Raw genomic sequence first — 16468 nt, 5'->3', positions numbered from 1 at the left:
ATAAGTTGGTTAACATTTATTTATGCTTCTTTCTCTTTTCAAAAGCTTGTTTGATTTTGATACGAGTCATTTCGGGCAATTGTAAAAATCCAATGGAATTACACAAATCTTCGTATCTTGCTAGAACGTAACGTTCACATTCACTCTCCAATGATTTGTCATTGTAAAGTGTGGCAATTTCAAATACGGACCAAACAATAGAATTATCCAATAGTGAAACAACCATTCGACGACAGCAACTGGCCATGTCAACCAAATCAAGCATGATGCAATACACTAAAATTCCCAAACAATTTCTTGGAGTGAGAACAATGGTGTCCGTGTACAAATAATTTAAAACTTGGAGCATAACTTCGGTGGAATAATCACTCAAGTGAACAACTTTTTCTTTTGCTTCCAACATTCCAGAAGTGACAAACATGCGAGAAAAGAATGGACTTCTTGCCATAATCAATCGATGAACCGCAATTCCATTGGTTGTAGTATTTGATGATGAAGATGAGGCTTTTGGAAGAGGTGACATGATTTCCACAGCAGCAGTATCATTTTCGTCATGGTTATTGCCATTTTCCATGGTTGGAGCAATATCAAAACTAGTTTCTGGAATTTCAAATGGTTCTTCTTCGAAAATCTCCTCCCCTGGAGGATTGTGAGCTTGTTGTGACACAGTTGATCCTCCTTGATCTCCATCCAATACGACAACAAGATCACTATAGGTATGATCGTTAATGAGTGACGAAAAATCTTGGTGAAGTTGAGCAAGAATTTGCTTTGTCATTCCTAGATCCTTTCTCTCATCCAGTGAACAAATTCTAGAAACGAACGGATAATGATGAGTTTCCGATGTTTGCTTAACATAGGCCATGAACGCCTTAACATCGTCCAAATTGTTCAAATGGATAGAACCAGTGTAGAGGAAATTGAGATATTGTTCAAAAATGTGAGTAGTGCAATCGGTAATGTCTACCAGGGTGATTTCTTCACAATTCTCATGGAAGGTACCACTTAGTCGATGAGTACTCATTGTTTCAGTGCTTTGTAAAATCTTGGCATGCAATGATGAGCATCTGGCCTTAATGATGGCCTTATGTGCCAACACATAACTCAAGGTATCGATTCCTTGCTCGTGTTGCGCGTTTTGCTCATGGTCACGCAACCGAAACACAACATCACACAAAAAGCCTTCATCTCTCTTGTTCTCCAAATACGAGCACAAAGGAATAGGTCTTCCTGGATCAGCCATGTTCAAAATTCTAACACAAGAATCTCCCTTTTTAGCGATACCACCAATTCTTAATAATTTTCCTTGTATGACAAAACATGAATGTCCAGCACAAGGAAGTGCCTTATTGCTCTCTTCGTCAAGAGCTTGCTCTGAGATAATTTCAATTAAATTCCATTTCTTGTCACCAATATCAAATCGATAGAGCGCATCTGAACGTTCACTATCGTCCTTGAGTTCACCTCCATAAACATAAAACGATTGGTTGTTGACAGCAAAGGTCTGATGTTTAAAAAGTTGTGGTGGCAGCATTGAGTCACACACAATTTCTGTCCAAATTTTGGATGTCGTATCGTACATGTACAAGTCGTTCAAAAAGTCGTTCTTTTGGTTGCGCCCTCCGAAAATAAACATTAAATTTGAGACAAGGCAACTAGAGTGGCCATATCTTGCAGAAGGCCAAACAACAAGATTTTTCTGTTGCTTTGGTTTTTCGATTTGTACCACGTCGAATTGTTTCGCATTACTGGTAAAGGTATAAAGATACAAGAGCAGCTTTAAACTTGTGAGTAGTTTCTTGAGTTTGCAATGGTGGAGCTACAGTTTCACCTGCAATCATTTCGTCCGTATTTCGATATGCGTTTGGTTTTTGAACTGAAATTTCATGTTGATGCCGCAAAATGTATTTCTTTTGTTCTTCATATTTTGGGTTTCCTGAATAAATGATGACTTCTGAAGGCTTGATCGATTCAAAAAACATTTTTGATGACTGTAACACATCTAATTTGAATGAAACTTGTTCACTCAAGCCATCCGTATCATTCTTCTTCTTTTTGTTATCAGTTCCATGAATACCGTACAGTTTCAATTGTTGATAATAATCGAGCTCTTCTTGAGTGATTTCCATCACGACATTTTCCTCCTTCTTTTTGTTCGTTAGAACGTGTTGAACCTTGTTGTTGGACTTTTTCTTTTGTTGAGTCTTCTTATCGGAGAGAGAAACGATTTGAATGGCCGAGCCGGGTTTTGGTTCTTGTTCCTCAGGTTCTCCTACTTGTTCATCATCATCATATTCTTGCTCGTATTCATCTTCTTCTCCATATTCTTCTGAAGAATATGAATATTCATCATCATCTTCTCCTAGCTCTTTCAAGTAATAGGACATGATGATGAAGGTTTTTTGTTTGATGGATTTTTTTTCTCTTGTTTTTGATTTCACTTTTCGCCCCTTGCTCCTTAAATACGTGCCATGGAAGAGAAACCTTCAATTTGAGAAAAAAACCTTCGTTCTTTTTCAAATTGGATGTGACACTCATTGTTTTTCATATTTTCCTCAATTTATGAATAGGTGGTTTCACAAGAATAAACCAAGTCATGTCATTTGAAATATAAAACGGTCTGCGATGATAATGCAAGGTCAATGCCAAATGTCAATACTTCCTGTTTTGAAAAAAATGTTCAAACTCTCCTTCCGCAATGTGGCCCTTCTTTTGATTTTCTTCCTGGTGCTCTCCACTCTCCTATTCATTCCACTTAGAAACAAGCCAATCTCTCAGGATGCGTCATCTTTTTTCAAATTCAGAGCCAAAGAGTGCAATTCCAGAGTCAAATCCACTCGAAACAACAACAACAAAAATCATACAATTTCGACCTTCATTCCTTCTGAGAACAAACGAAAATACGGCCATTCCCGAACAACACGAATACAACATAATAATTATGATAAGAGCATTTCTGACATGCAAAATTCAAATACAAAAATACAAGAACCAACAAAATTGCCATCTTATTGACTGGCTCGATCCGAACCTTTGGCCAAGTGTTCTACTTTTTACAAAATGAATTTTTTGGATTGAATGATTGGCCTGATTTGTTTATTTCAATGGTGTATCGTGAGGAGAGTGAGAAATTGAGTTATGATGCTATTTCGAGCATGTTGAAGAATGTCGTGTGGAAAGAGTGGAAAAAGCCAATGTTGATCAACTAAAAGAAAAAGCTAAAAAAGTGTATTCACATTTTCCATTCACAGGAAGAGAGTGCACCCATTTATTTACGATAGAGAAGTGCACTAATTGGGTTTATTCCATCTCACTCATTCGAGATTCATTTGAGGACATGAAAAAACATAATGATATAATGAAGGAAAAGTTGCAATTGAATCGAGATTATTATGATATTGTGGTACGGTTGCGCTCGGATGTCTTTTTTGAAAATAGAGTAGATTTGTTGAATTTTAAGGTCGATGAAAATACTCTGTACACACCATTAATTTATAATTGGGGAGGTGTGAATGATCAAGTGTCATTTGGTTCTGTCAAGGTGATGGATTCCATGTCACAATTATTTTTTGAAATTGAGAAAATCAAGGATGACACGAAAGCGATGTTTCATCCAGAGACTTTTTTACGTAAGTTTTTTTACCATTATTAAGGTGGTAATGATCTCTAATTTTTTTCAATGACCATGCTGAACAATATAGACAAGCTCATTGTACAACGTCAACACAAAATTGAAAATGTTCCCATTAGTTATCGATTGATTCGAAATTTGCAATTTGAAAGCCCATCGGATGATGTGCGAGAACCATTCGATGAATACGACTATTCATGAGGGTACCGACAACTACAGACTACAACATCAAGCTTTCAATCGAGAAATTATAGTCCTTCCATATTGAGGGATTATGTTGTGGAAATCAATATTGAATTTTCAATCGGACACAATTACTACGACTTCCTTGAGAATTGTTCTTTTTTAATACCAAGAAGATGTACAGCCTGTCACGATGAGAACGAACATGGCACTCAACAACATCACGACATACTGATAATGTCCAACCACACTTGTCACCGCCTCATTAGTTTTGGTATTGGTGCCATTATTTGGCTTATTGGTACTTGGAGCTGCAGTTCCAGCCACATATGGCTTTTGACCATTGTAATTGCCAGCAGGTGAATAATTACAAACAACAATGGTAGCTCCATTGAAATTTGGATAACCAGTAATTGTGGAGCAAGTTTTGCGAGCACATCCTACTTTTACTGAGGAAGCCCAAATAATTTGTGTGTAGTGACCACAGACTTGTCCCTTCATTGGGTGTATGAGTGTGTACAAATGGTAAATTTGGTAAGGGTGATGAGAAGTGCGTTCGTGTGAGATTATTTTCGCAATGGGTTAGATTGAAATGACAACACAAATTCCTTACATTTTGACATCCTGAATAATAATTATAATATTGTTTCTCAGATGCCCAACTATTCACAGCAGCTGTTCCTATCGTTTGTGAATAACCCATGTAAATATTTTCACCCACATTGGAACCTCTATTTGCGTTGTGAGCAAACACACATTGATTGACATAATTTGCTGCTGTGGTTGCTAAGGCATCATCCCACACCATGCTTTGCATATTTGCTGCTGGAGGAGACAAGGTCGAATCGAAACGAGCGGTATTATGAGCATTCACAATACTTGTCTTCTCTGAAGATGAGAATGCATTAATGGATTGACAAGAGGCGTGTGATGAGAATAAGTTAATGAACATCAACGACAAGAGGAACAATGAGAATGAGAGAATGAGAGATGCGGTTACTGGCTTGCGGTTGTGACTCATTTGATGCGATGGTTCTTGTGTGAAGATAGTTGTGATAATTTTTTTGAAAGATGTCTTTCCGGATCTAGATCAATACTCAACTTTCTTGGTGATGGACGTGCAACCATCATGATGATGGACCCACAAGTGGCCAAAGGCTAATACATTTCTATGATTTCATTAAACTTTGATTCCAAGAATGCCCTTTGAATAATTCGAATTTGGAAAATTTAAAAAAATCATCTCCATTGTTCTTTTTCCCACCATTATTGAGAGACTCTCATTGAATTTCAATAGAGCATCATACAAGATCATCAACAACACGCGACTTGATCAAGGGTGAAAAAACAACCTCCCATCATCAACCACAACATATTCACTGCTGTAAATAATTATTTAGATTGGCATAGCTCTCATCATCATTTGAAAATTTAATTTTTTCATGTCCGATCCAGCCGATGATTTCCAACAACACTTACCATCCCATTCTTCATCAGAAATAGTGGGACAGGAACGATTAATAGAGGAAGAATTTGAACAACGACAATTTGCTTTTGAGGAAGAAGATGATTTTAAACAAGCATCATCATCATCATCGACGACTCATCATCACGGATCAACACAAAACATGATGGAACCAAATTCACCTCTTGAAGAAGTGGTCATTGATAATGTACAACAAGTGGATGAAAGTGAGGAATATCTTGATGAAGGTAGGAAGAGAGTAGCAGTTGAAAACAACAACCATTCAATGAGCAACAATAACAATGCGAGCTCAACACCATCAACACCTTCTCGAATTTCCACGACAACAACACCACCTGTGCTTCATCATGGAGCTGCTACAACTACGGGCACTCCAAAAGTAACAACATCATCTCCAGTAGGAGTAACTGTACCACCAAGGAACTCTTTGGATATGAACCAAGATGTCAGTCATCAAACAGGAGTGGGAAGTCCAAGCAACAACAAGCCCATACATACATTCAAGAATCAAGAGAATGGAATTTTGGATTTAACACCGATCAATTTGGTGAAATCAACAGCAAACAACAGCAGTGGCAGCACCATGACTCCACCAGGAACCAGTATGGCCTCTCCTGTCATGATTGGTAATGCTATGGCACAAATGGAGCAACAACAATCAACTCTCTCCACATCTCCAAAACCAATACAAATACAAACACAGGTCAGAAAAGATTCTTCTCCAACACAACATACAGTCCATGCCACTCCAGGATCCCCTCAATCCAAGAGAAATAGTTTTGTTTTTACACCAGCAAAGGTGTCCACTTCTTCGTCCTCATCGGCAACTTCTCAGACCTCTCTATTGGCAAATTCTATCGGATCAGCAATTTCTTCAATTGTCTCAATAACTTCCACATTATCTGCTTCACTTTCTAGCTCGTCTTCATCACACACTCCTTCGGCAAATTCTACACCCTCAGATGCACATCCTAAATCTGCCAACTCTTCGCACCAACAACACGTCCCTACCATTAATGATTTTTGCGAGGTCCACAAAGATCAACGCCTCAATACATGGTGTCACACGTGTGGTGATGAATTGGTTTGTGCCTTATGCGCCATTTCGAGACACAAAGGTCACGACTATGACTTGGTAGAGGAAGTATTTGAAAAAGAAAAACAAGGACTAAAAGATCAAATTGTGCAAATGCAACAAAATATTTCAGAAAAGATGGAAAAATTGGCTCGAGATAAAAATTTAATGGCTCAAACTCATGAAGAAGGCGTGAAAGAAATTAATGATAATTTTGATAAACTTGAAAAAATTATTGAACAAAAGAGGAAAGAAGTACTAGAGAAGTGGAGAGTGTGTTGTGAGGAAGAAATATCTGAAAAGATACTGACCAGTGGAATGCAACAATTATCTCAAATCAAATTTTTAACGGATGGCTTTTTAGAAAATCTGAGCAAGATGGAAATTTCTGAATTCATTCAATCCAAGACACGAAAGAGTTTATTGATACAAGTTGTGATTCAACAATTTCAGGAAAATCTAAGAAAAATTGATAGAAGCTATCTCTCTGATACGTTGAACGTTGGAGTTTCATTTGAGTCCATGAAAGAAGTTAGCGAAATACTGAACACCAAATTCGGAGTAATTGGGCCAAAGGTTTCAAGCAATGCCTCTACTCCCAACATTAGTAGCAATCATGTATCTTCGTCCACTTCTTTGCCTTCCTCGGCGTCTTCTACTCCTACCACGGGAAGTAGCTCTTCATTGGTTCAGAGTCCGAATACCCCAGTTGCTATCGAGAAGTGTAAAATTGAAGGAAAGTTTGTTTGCAAATTTGGAGGCAAAGGTTCTGAAGATGGCCAATTTTCAAGCCCAACAGATCTGGTTGTTGATCCAAACGATAACATTATCGTTTGTGACAATGAAAATAATCGTGTACAAATTTTCTCAAAGGACGGAAAATTCTTGAGAAAATTCTCTGTGCCAAAACCTTATGGAGTCACGTTTGATTCTAAGGAAGGAACCATTCTTGTTACAAGTGACGACCATTGTGTCTATGCATTTGATCGATCAGGAATGGAAGTTGGAAAATTCGGATCCAAAGGCACAGATTATGGCATGTTTTCGTATCCAACAGGCATTATAGTCTCGGAGCCAAAAGATCAGCACGTGCCTGGTAAAATTTTTGTTTGTGACCATCACAACCATCGTATTCAGATTTTTGACAAGTATGGGTCCTTTATCAAATCATTTGGTACCAATGGAACTAATCCAGAGATGGAGGGAGGCTATTTCTACGGACCAAACAGTGTTGATATTGATATTGATGGCAATTTGGTGATTACAGATCGGTACAATTCACGTGTACAAGTTTTTACGACAGATGGTGTGTTTGTTCGCAAATTTTCAGTCAAGAAAAGTGAAACTCAAAATTCTGACGGTGACCCAACTGGAATTTGCTGCTTCAAGAGAAATATTGGTCTTAACTATGCTGCCATTTGTGACTATAACAACAATCGTATTTCTATTTGGAATATTAGAGAGGGAATCTTGGTTAAACAATTTGGATCTTATGGCAGTGAGGATGGTCTTTTTGATGGACCCAATGGTGTTGGCTTAACCAGTGACGGCAAAATAGTTGTTGTCGATTATCACAATCATCGTGTGCAAATTTTCAAATAATTTTCAACAAGGAGAACCTAAAGAGATGATGTTTTTTTGTGTGTACATGGTATTGAATAATGAACATTCCATAAATACACATGTTATTGTAACAACTGTATGTACAGTTATCATGTTTTAATATTCTAACTGTATGTACATTTATCATGTTTTAAAATTCTTAATATTCAACAACAAGGAATGCAATATTTGCTACAATATATTTACACAGTACAAAAACGCTTAATAAATTCCATAATAGAACAACACTGCAATCAACACAATAAGAACCACATTGATTACCAAGACACCAAGATTGGACCATCTAAACACATCACTATTTCTAACACGATCATAGACCGATTGTGCCTGTTGTTGAATCACTTGTCCAGTCCTTTTCAATTCCTTGGTTGCAGACTCGAGAGCAGTGTTAATATTCCCAGTAGCACTCGTTGCACTTCCCAATGCAGGTTCAGTAGAAATAGTTTTACTTGGAATTCCAGTGGCAGAACTTGTAGTGCTGCTGGTTGGGAATACAGTTTCTGCAGAAGTGGCCAAAGAGGAGGGACCACCGCTGCCACTGACTGTGGTTGCATTGGCTGCACTTTCAGAGAGAACCAAATTCTTTGCCTGTTCCTTACTTGAGTCACCTTCATTGGAGAAGGCTTTATGAATGGAGCCCAAGTCGGATGAAACATTCCCACCAGATGTTATGGATTGTGTTTTTGAGGTTGGGAAAACAGTTGTTGGATTCACGCTACTACTTAATGAAGAGGGGCCCGAGGATGTTGGGAACACAACATTGGGATTTTGAACGTCGGATGTAATCACGTCACGTTTTATGAAAGGATTGGTACCCGAAGTTTGGGTTAATCCACCAGCACCGACATTGTCGTCTTCGATCAGGTTGCTAAAATCAGATTCTTCTAATTCGTCTTGTTTTGCATTGAATGATTGTAGATTTGGTTGCTGCTGGTTTTGTAGATCTTGATTGATCTTTGTGGAGAAGGGTTGTTCTGTGGCAAAAGTACTTTGATAACTGAGGTTGTTCATTTTGGTTGAGTTCAATGAATCACGATGTTCAATTATTTTATTCTCGATGTGTTTACAACATGGGCCTGAAAGAGGGTGCAAGTCAATGGTGATTTTCCAACCAAAAAATTAACTCTAATCTGGCAATTTTTCATTTATAGAAATGTGAAATAATTACAATAAATATCATTAGAAAACATGTGGATCCACAACAATTTCATAAATGAGAAAGTGTTGTCTGTGATGACCTGATTTCTAGTTTTGTGCCTTAACCTTGCTGTACATGACGTCCGTTCTCAAAATATATTTTACACCACTGCTAACCTTTTGTCCACAATGCAGCATGTCCATATCTTCCTGTAAAAATACAATAGTAGTTCCAGAAGGTTGTACAATTCGTGCTTTTTCATCTCTCTTTCGATCATAGAAAATAGTGGCACCTCCAGTGTATGCTCCTTCAAGCTGCGAGTTCAAATAAATCATAAATGTCAAACGACTGACACTATTCGTTTTACGGTCCATATAGGTGCCATCGGTGTGCACTCCAAAATAGTGTCCTGCCTTATATTTACACAATCTCCATCTAGAATTTAATCCCTTCAATGACATTCCATCAATGGTTTGTGGTAAGTGATCTTTCACTCGATTCCAAATCAAATCGGTCAGTTTTTGATCATCGACCATTAATCTGTCATTGTAACGATCATTGTAGGCGAAACAATAGGAATCAGCATCTTCATAACCCATTTTCTCGCTCAATTCAATCATTAATTTACATTCATCTTTCAACAAAACGTTGTGAAGTAACAGAACTGGTTTTTTAGGAAGTTCCAATTCCGTTACATGTTCTACTTGAATAGGACAATGATCATCCGAAGAAGACGAGCTCGTCTGTTGTTGATTATTAATTCTTGAGGTATTCTTTTCCAAGTGTTCCGATATGGAAATATTTGAAAGAGTGTCCGATTCTGAAAAGCCATCAGCAATGGGCATCTCTAACACTTGTTGAGAGAGAAGAGGTTGATATGTTGTGGATTGCCATTTCAATGATTGAAACATTTTTTTGTTGTTTTACTGCGACAATGAACTCTCTGTTTTTTATTGTGGAAAGAACTTGGAACAAGGTTCAAGTGTCAAGCTTGATGAACGTTTACAAAAAATGAAAAGAACCCTCTCGTCCGATCAGCCTTCAATCCTCCAATGTTACATGAAGGAAGAAAGTTCTCTGGATATCCCTACAAGCAATCCGATAGAACCTCCATTCAAGAAGGACAAAAAACATTCGACAGCCTTTGCAAAATTGAGAGATTATGATCCCTTTGTATTACAGAAAATATTTTCATATTGTCATCCCGTAGATATGACCAACTCTTTAATGATGGTTTGTTCGGAATGGAATGAATGGTATTTTCAAAAGAAGCATTTTCAAGGATTTTTGAAAGAATGGCTTTTGGAAAGATGGAACCATTTGATTCGGGATTTGAGTCCATCACACCAGGCCGATGATACTGCGAATGAATTAGTGCCAGTATTTTTAACCAAGTTGAAGGATGAAACATGTTGTGAAATTTCATTACTGAAATATGCATTGAGATGGTTGAAATTGTTTTTCGGTGCGCATCCATTTGGAAGGAAAGGAGAGTTTGTGTACGTTAATGAAGCGTTTGGTGAAGAGTATAAAGATCACAAATCGGAAAATGAAGATCAGTACGAAATAGAAGATGAAGATGACGAAGATGACGAATATGACGAAGAGGATGACGAAGAGGAAGAGGAGTGGATTTCGAAACAGGGACCATCAAATTCTCGTGGATGTAACTTGGAAATAATTTTTACAAACTATTCCATTCTGTACAAATTGAAATGGAAAGATGGATTCTTTACAATTTTTGACAATGACGGAGGTAATATTGTCAATATCAGGAAAAGTGGTAAGAGGGATGTTGAGGCTAATTTTTTTGGAGGTTTTTATTATCCTGATCTTGAGAAGTGTGTTTATAGAAGGACCGATTATTGGATGAGTTTTAACAATTATGACAAAGGAATTTTTGGACGCCAATTGAGCCACATCTTGAGTTTGTGGAATATATTTGACAGTTATTGCAATGCCATGAATTTAATGGAAATCCTTGAAATAGAAGGTACAAAATTGACTAGACGTAATTATATCGACTACAACTGGAATTCAGGAGAAATTAAGCAGCTTCCATGGGAAGTTAATTACGGAATAACAACTGGAACCTCTAGTTTATACAGTGGTGACGAATATTGTGACATTCCCACAATTATGGACGATCGATGTTTTGAAGATTTTTCCTTTTTTGTAGCCACGCTGAGAGCTCACAATGATGCTATGAAGTATTTGCTAAAAGTTGCCCCTTCCCATTTCACAAATAATGAGGCATTAATTCCATTCTTGAAATATTCCAATTCTGCCTTCAAATATCTACATGAATCACTGAGACATGATAAGGACAAATTACTTACGATGTTAAAACAAAATGGAAACATTTTGAAATATTTATCATCCACAGAGTATGAAAATATTATTACTATTGATAAGGATTTAGTTGTGTTTTGTGTCGTGCACGGCTGAGCAATATTCCTTCACTCATTTCGTTCGACAAGGAAATGGCAATTTCTGTCATCCAGCAATATGATTTTGTTAACCAGACACACTGGGACACCTTAACATGTGATATCTTGTCTTATCCATGGCGAAATGATTTGGATGTTGTATGTGCCATGTTGAAACGTGATGCGTTTTTATCTATCCATGCATGTACACAGTTATTAGAAGACAAGAATGCCCTGTTGGAATTAGTGAAATATGGCCCCGTGTTGCGTGATGTCTCTAAATCCATTCAACGTGCTCACCCAGAGATAGTTGTGGCCTCGATTCAGACATTCTATAACTTTCTGCGATATGCTAATAGACAGACAGATTTTATTGACATTACACGCGAATCTCTTGAGCAATTAATACAAAAGAAGAAGAACCTTTGTGTCAAGTTTGACGGTCGCAAAATAGTCACAGAAATTACGGAAAAACGGTTGCAATTAATCTTCTTATACTCACAACAACGAAAACAACACTTTCATTTAAAGAAAATATTTGGATCCAGTATTGAAGAGCTAGGATATGACTCGGAAATGATTGTTTACGAATTTGCGGCTCAAGAATTTGGAGTACACAAAACAAATGACGAAGTGATACAGCATTTTGTACTCCCACAGTTGAAAAAGTTAGCAAATATCGACGCACTGTTGCAGGATCATACTGATTCAGTATTGAGGGAGGTGATCATACAAGCAACCAGTTCCCTCAATGAAAAATAATGACAAGATTCTGATTGCACGAAGTAGTGATTTATTATGAACAAGTAGCTTTCTCATTGACAAGATGATTTCCTTAATAATAGATCAGCATGTCTAACCTTTTTTGATCACTCAGAAAAATTCTACTTTGGAATTAGGTTCATAGAAATAATCAAAAAAGTACACTCGGTGTGTCAAATCCAAAGCAGCATTCAAAAATGTAATATTGTTGTGACTTGTAGTTTTCGAACTGACGCCATTGCCATAGTGATTCGTGGATGGAATGTTAAACAACTGCTTTTGATGATCCTCTTGTTGGACTAACTCCTCAATGGAATGTCTCACATAACCAGGCTCATCATGTACATGCCCGAAACATGCAACAGTTGGCTTCACTCGATGTATCAATGCGTGCTTGAGCCAGAAATCACCCCAATGAGATCCCTTTGGATGTTCTCGATTACAAGTGGAACAACGTCCCTTAGTTCCTTGTGAAACCCAAGCCAAATCAAGAATATTATAGGGCGGATTATGAGTCATGACGATATCTGCATCGGAATCCATTCGTTGCCACATTTGAAAAGCTTCCTTCGTTTCTGCATGGAATCCCTGGAATGGAGTGATGGGAGAACCATATATTTTGATGGCTCCGTCCAATATGAGTGAATTATTACACAAATAATAATCACAGTCGGGCAATAGAGGATGTTCCTTCTTGTTGAAAATTTGCTCCGCATTCAATTGTGTATTCAATTTTGGATCCATCATCAAGTCATGATTTCCCGAAATGCAAATCGTTAATTTACATTTTCCATTTTTCTTTAAGGTTCCCAATAAGGAATTAAATTGTTGAATTTCTTCGAATGAGCCGCGATCGGTAAAGTCTCCACAATGCAGCACGATATCTCCGTTGGGAATTTTCGGATAGAGGGCTTGTTCTTGACAATGACTATCACTCAATACGACAAAACGTTTAAATTGTAATGGCTTTTGAGAGTCCGATGATGATTCAACAATATTGATTTTCAATTCATCATGAAGAGTTTTACAAAATTGAGTTTTTAAGGTTTCATATTGATATTGGTTATTAAAGAGAGGAAGTAGAAATTGTTGAATAAATTCTTCAATAAACGTCATGGGTACATGAACGATACAAAACTGAGGAGCATGCATCAGTTGTTCTTCTTTCGAGGACATGTATTTAGAGAGGGAGAGTCGTTGCTGAGAGAACCACTCGCAAAATTGTTGTGCGTGTGGAAGGAGAGAGCTTTGATTTGGTTTCATTTTGTTTGTTGTTGTTAGTTCAACATGTCTCTTGACAGGTTCATCGAAGTTGTGATGGCAAGTCATGCAAGTTCCTTGTTCCAACTACTTCTTTTCGGAATTCTCGAAACGAACACAGTCTACTCCAAGGCTACGTATTGACAAAGAGGTAGGTTTCATTGTTATTCAAACAAATCTAAAACGTAAATTGGTTTTTAGAATGTATATTGTTGAAACCATTGTGAAATTTAATTGTAAAATCATTGTTTAAGCAAGCAACAACCATACAGTAACTTTATTAAGCTCATTACCTCAATCATTTATAAATATTTAAATGCCACTCCTGTTTTTGTGTTCTCTCCTCTACCTTAATCAAATAAAAAAGCCAATTCATCTTCAAAATTAAATGTCTTCTTCTTTTGTGTCGATGAAGAATTTCCCTTTGTTCGAGCACTGGTTGGAGTTCCTTGTTCCACAACCAATGTCGGTGGATTAAAAACATGGACACACTGACTGAAAATTCGTTCTCGTGGAATTTTCACAATTCCCTCAACACCAGCTTCTCGTTTTCCTCCATAATTTGAAATGACTGAAAATAGCCATTCTTCGAGAATGAAATTGGTCGATGCCTGTGTCTCTGCAACTCCACTAAAGTAAAATAAAAATTTGTTTTCAACGAGTGTGAAATTGTGTTCCTTTTGTTGTTGAACATTTTCCAATTCCTTGTTGAGTTTGTAACGAGGAGAATCCTTATCGATGAGATTGCTTTTAGAAGATGAAGAACGAAGCATCATGTTGGCAAGTGGACCCAAAACTCCATAAAATGAAGAAGGATCGACTCCGTAACTTTCTCGTTCAGCATATTTGAAAAGTTCAATTTCTGGAACGAAAATAATTCCCTCAAAACGTTTTTCTAAATCCAAAGATGCAAGAACACCACCACCGAGCGAACCTTTAAAAGAGGTTCTTCGAGGTGAACTGCCACTTGTCAAAACTTGTGAAGAAGAAAGTGAAATTTGTAATGGATTTCTCTTGGGTGTTTGAGGTTGAGTGGAATTTTCCAAATTATCAGCACTGGATGAGTGTTGAAGACCTAAATTGCCGCTGTTACTGCTGTTAGGAGTTGGACTCCGACTGCTGGAGTTATTACTATTTCCACTACTGGTTGGAGATAAACTTCGTTCTGGAACGGAAGTATCATTTGCGGCGGTTGTGGATTTGAATTCAGAATCCAATGACAAGTGATTGAAAATATAAACCAATTGAGGTTTGGTAATGTGTGGACACACTGCACTTCGTAACGACTCATCGCTCAATACTTGTTTCTGACCTAGAATACAAACATCACTCAATTCTCGTGAATAATGGAACGAGATTAATTGTTGTTGAGTGCCTCCTTCAATGAGTTCAATATCTGCAAAGTTTTTGGCTTGGAACCAATTTTCGAGAAAGACGAGTCCCATTTTCACAGTCAAGGCAATATTTGCTCCAATGGTTTCTTTCAATAGAAAATGATTGAAAATTACGGCATCGCTTAATTTTGCAAGATTGGAGAAAAAGTGATGAGTCACTCGTGGCTCCATTCGAAGTTGTTTGAACGTATCGAAAATTCGGTTCAAAAATTGTTGCAACAATCGAGTGTCGAGTCCACCATCGGTAGATTTGGATGTTGTCAACTTGCTGTTGAAAATTGCCTTAATGAGATACGGTCTCAATCGAATAATGACATGTCTAAAGAATTCGGCATACATTTGTACCAAAATTTCTGAAAGTTTCACTACTAATGAGTCAATACTTGTCACTAAAAGTGATTCATTCGTCACTTTCTCACAATCGTTATAATTGACTAAATAGGGCATGGCAACGAATTTACAAGTAGGAACATCATCTCCCAATAACAATGCTGGTTCTATTTTGATGAGTTTTTGTGTCACCTGCTCGAAAATTGGTGACAAGTTAGATTTTCTCTTCAATTCCAAATCATGAATCAATCGGTAGAGTGTATGAATCCAGAACAAGATTAAACATGTCGAATTTTCCAACTCTCCACTTTCATTGGCTCCTGCTGAAAAGTTATTGGGTTTGTTTCGTGTGGTTTTGAAACGTTCCAACAAGTAATTCAAAGAAATCAATAAATTAATTCCAAATGTCTTTCCGAGAATAATTTTGGAATCGAGAGTGGCAGTTTTAACTTCTTCTGGATTCCATTGAAGAATACATTTGAGAAGAATTTTAGCAGGCGTTGGATAAATCTCACTCAAAAATTCCTTCACGACAATGTTCTTGAAATAAATCTTGGATAAATTGTCGAGAACTAAAAAGTCGTTGGTCTGGCTATTGAGTACCGTTCGATCAAGAATGAAATGTTCTAACTGTGAGTATTGATTGGCAATTAATTCGATTTTTGTTTTTTCTAATTCTCTCTCAACAGTAACTCTTTCTTGTGAAACTTTGCTTTCTGCATGTTCGAGAGCTTTCTTGTGTGATTCTTCAAGTTTTTTCATTTGCTTGTCTTTGTCTTCGATACGTTTGGAACATTGTTCAATGAGATTATTGAGCTCATTATTCTCATCTTGTAACGTTTGATTTTCTTGTTCCAAAGTCTTCAACTTTTCTTCAGATTTCTTTTTGAGAGATTTGAATTTGGAAATTTCATTTTGTAATTCGAGGATTTTTTCATCCTTTTCGCTGAGTTGACCTTGAAGCTCTTTGCCAGTGCTTGTTGAAGATTCTTTGAGTTGACTAATTTCCTTTTCTAATTCTTCAATGCGTTCACATTTTTCTTCAATTTCATTTTCCAAGTTTTTGATAGAAATCAATGCAGAAGTCAATTTGGAATTTGTTTCTTTCGATTTTTCCATTTCTTGACTCAACGCATTCTCCTTTTCAGCAACAGAAT

The 16468-nt window shown here is 37.2% G+C and overlaps 11 protein-coding genes across 11 annotated transcripts; 4 read left to right on the top strand and 7 right to left on the bottom strand.

Annotated features, from left to right (window-relative positions):
* Positions 1 to 16: 16 nt before the first annotated feature.
* C9374_013592 (uncharacterized protein) lies at positions 17 to 1636 on the bottom strand (the record flags this gene model as incomplete). Its single annotated transcript, XM_044689485.1, has 1 exon — positions 17 to 1636. The coding sequence occupies one exon, from the start codon at positions 1634 to 1636 to the stop codon at positions 17 to 19; it is 1620 nt and encodes a 539-aa protein (XP_044554001.1).
* Positions 1637 to 1745: 109 nt separating this feature from the next.
* Positions 1746 to 2387, bottom strand: C9374_013591 (uncharacterized protein; the record flags this gene model as incomplete). Its single annotated transcript, XM_044689484.1, has 1 exon — positions 1746 to 2387. The coding sequence occupies one exon, from the start codon at positions 2385 to 2387 to the stop codon at positions 1746 to 1748; it is 642 nt and encodes a 213-aa protein (XP_044554000.1).
* A 950-nt stretch (positions 2388 to 3337) lies between these two features.
* Positions 3338 to 3832, top strand: C9374_013590 (uncharacterized protein; the record flags this gene model as incomplete). Its single annotated transcript, XM_044689483.1, has 2 exons — positions 3338 to 3629; positions 3702 to 3832. 2 exons carry the CDS (start codon positions 3338 to 3340, stop codon positions 3830 to 3832), a joined length of 423 nt encoding a protein of 140 aa, XP_044553999.1.
* Positions 3833 to 3976: 144 nt separating this feature from the next.
* C9374_013589 (uncharacterized protein) lies at positions 3977 to 4835 on the bottom strand (the record flags this gene model as incomplete). Its single annotated transcript, XM_044689482.1, has 2 exons — positions 3977 to 4309; positions 4428 to 4835. 2 exons carry the CDS (start codon positions 4833 to 4835, stop codon positions 3977 to 3979), a joined length of 741 nt encoding a protein of 246 aa, XP_044553998.1.
* Positions 4836 to 5256: 421 nt separating this feature from the next.
* C9374_013588 (uncharacterized protein) lies at positions 5257 to 7977 on the top strand (the record flags this gene model as incomplete). Its single annotated transcript, XM_044689481.1, has 1 exon — positions 5257 to 7977. The coding sequence occupies one exon, from the start codon at positions 5257 to 5259 to the stop codon at positions 7975 to 7977; it is 2721 nt and encodes a 906-aa protein (XP_044553997.1).
* A 222-nt stretch (positions 7978 to 8199) lies between these two features.
* Positions 8200 to 9009, bottom strand: C9374_013587 (uncharacterized protein; the record flags this gene model as incomplete). The annotated part of the gene is made up of 1 exon (XM_044689479.1): positions 8200 to 9009. One exon carries the CDS (start codon positions 9007 to 9009, stop codon positions 8200 to 8202), a length of 810 nt encoding a protein of 269 aa, XP_044553996.1.
* A 234-nt stretch (positions 9010 to 9243) lies between these two features.
* On the bottom strand, positions 9244 to 10047 carry C9374_013586 (uncharacterized protein; the record flags this gene model as incomplete). The annotated part of the gene is made up of 1 exon (XM_044689478.1): positions 9244 to 10047. One exon carries the CDS (start codon positions 10045 to 10047, stop codon positions 9244 to 9246), a length of 804 nt encoding a protein of 267 aa, XP_044553995.1.
* A 100-nt stretch (positions 10048 to 10147) lies between these two features.
* On the top strand, positions 10148 to 11584 carry C9374_013585 (uncharacterized protein; the record flags this gene model as incomplete). Its single annotated transcript, XM_044689477.1, has 1 exon — positions 10148 to 11584. One exon carries the CDS (start codon positions 10148 to 10150, stop codon positions 11582 to 11584), a length of 1437 nt encoding a protein of 478 aa, XP_044553994.1.
* Positions 11585 to 11619: 35 nt separating this feature from the next.
* On the top strand, positions 11620 to 12327 carry C9374_013584 (uncharacterized protein; the record flags this gene model as incomplete). Its single annotated transcript, XM_044689476.1, has 1 exon — positions 11620 to 12327. One exon carries the CDS (start codon positions 11620 to 11622, stop codon positions 12325 to 12327), a length of 708 nt encoding a protein of 235 aa, XP_044553993.1.
* Positions 12328 to 12438: 111 nt separating this feature from the next.
* Positions 12439 to 13590, bottom strand: C9374_013583 (uncharacterized protein; the record flags this gene model as incomplete). Its single annotated transcript, XM_044689475.1, has 1 exon — positions 12439 to 13590. One exon carries the CDS (start codon positions 13588 to 13590, stop codon positions 12439 to 12441), a length of 1152 nt encoding a protein of 383 aa, XP_044553992.1.
* Positions 13591 to 13937: 347 nt separating this feature from the next.
* C9374_013582 (uncharacterized protein) lies at positions 13938 to 16430 on the bottom strand (the record flags this gene model as incomplete). The annotated part of the gene is made up of 1 exon (XM_044689474.1): positions 13938 to 16430. The coding sequence occupies one exon, from the start codon at positions 16428 to 16430 to the stop codon at positions 13938 to 13940; it is 2493 nt and encodes an 830-aa protein (XP_044553991.1).
* Positions 16431 to 16468: the final 38 nt, after the last annotated feature.

This window comes from Naegleria lovaniensis (genome assembly GCF_003324165.1).
Source record: "Naegleria lovaniensis strain ATCC 30569 chromosome Unknown tig006, whole genome shotgun sequence".
In the NCBI taxonomy this organism is placed as follows: Eukaryota; Heterolobosea; class Eutetramitea; order Acrasida; family Naegleriidae; genus Naegleria; species Naegleria lovaniensis.
Note: the sequence above shows the minus strand (reverse complement) of the source record. Positions and strands in the feature narration are given on the sequence as shown.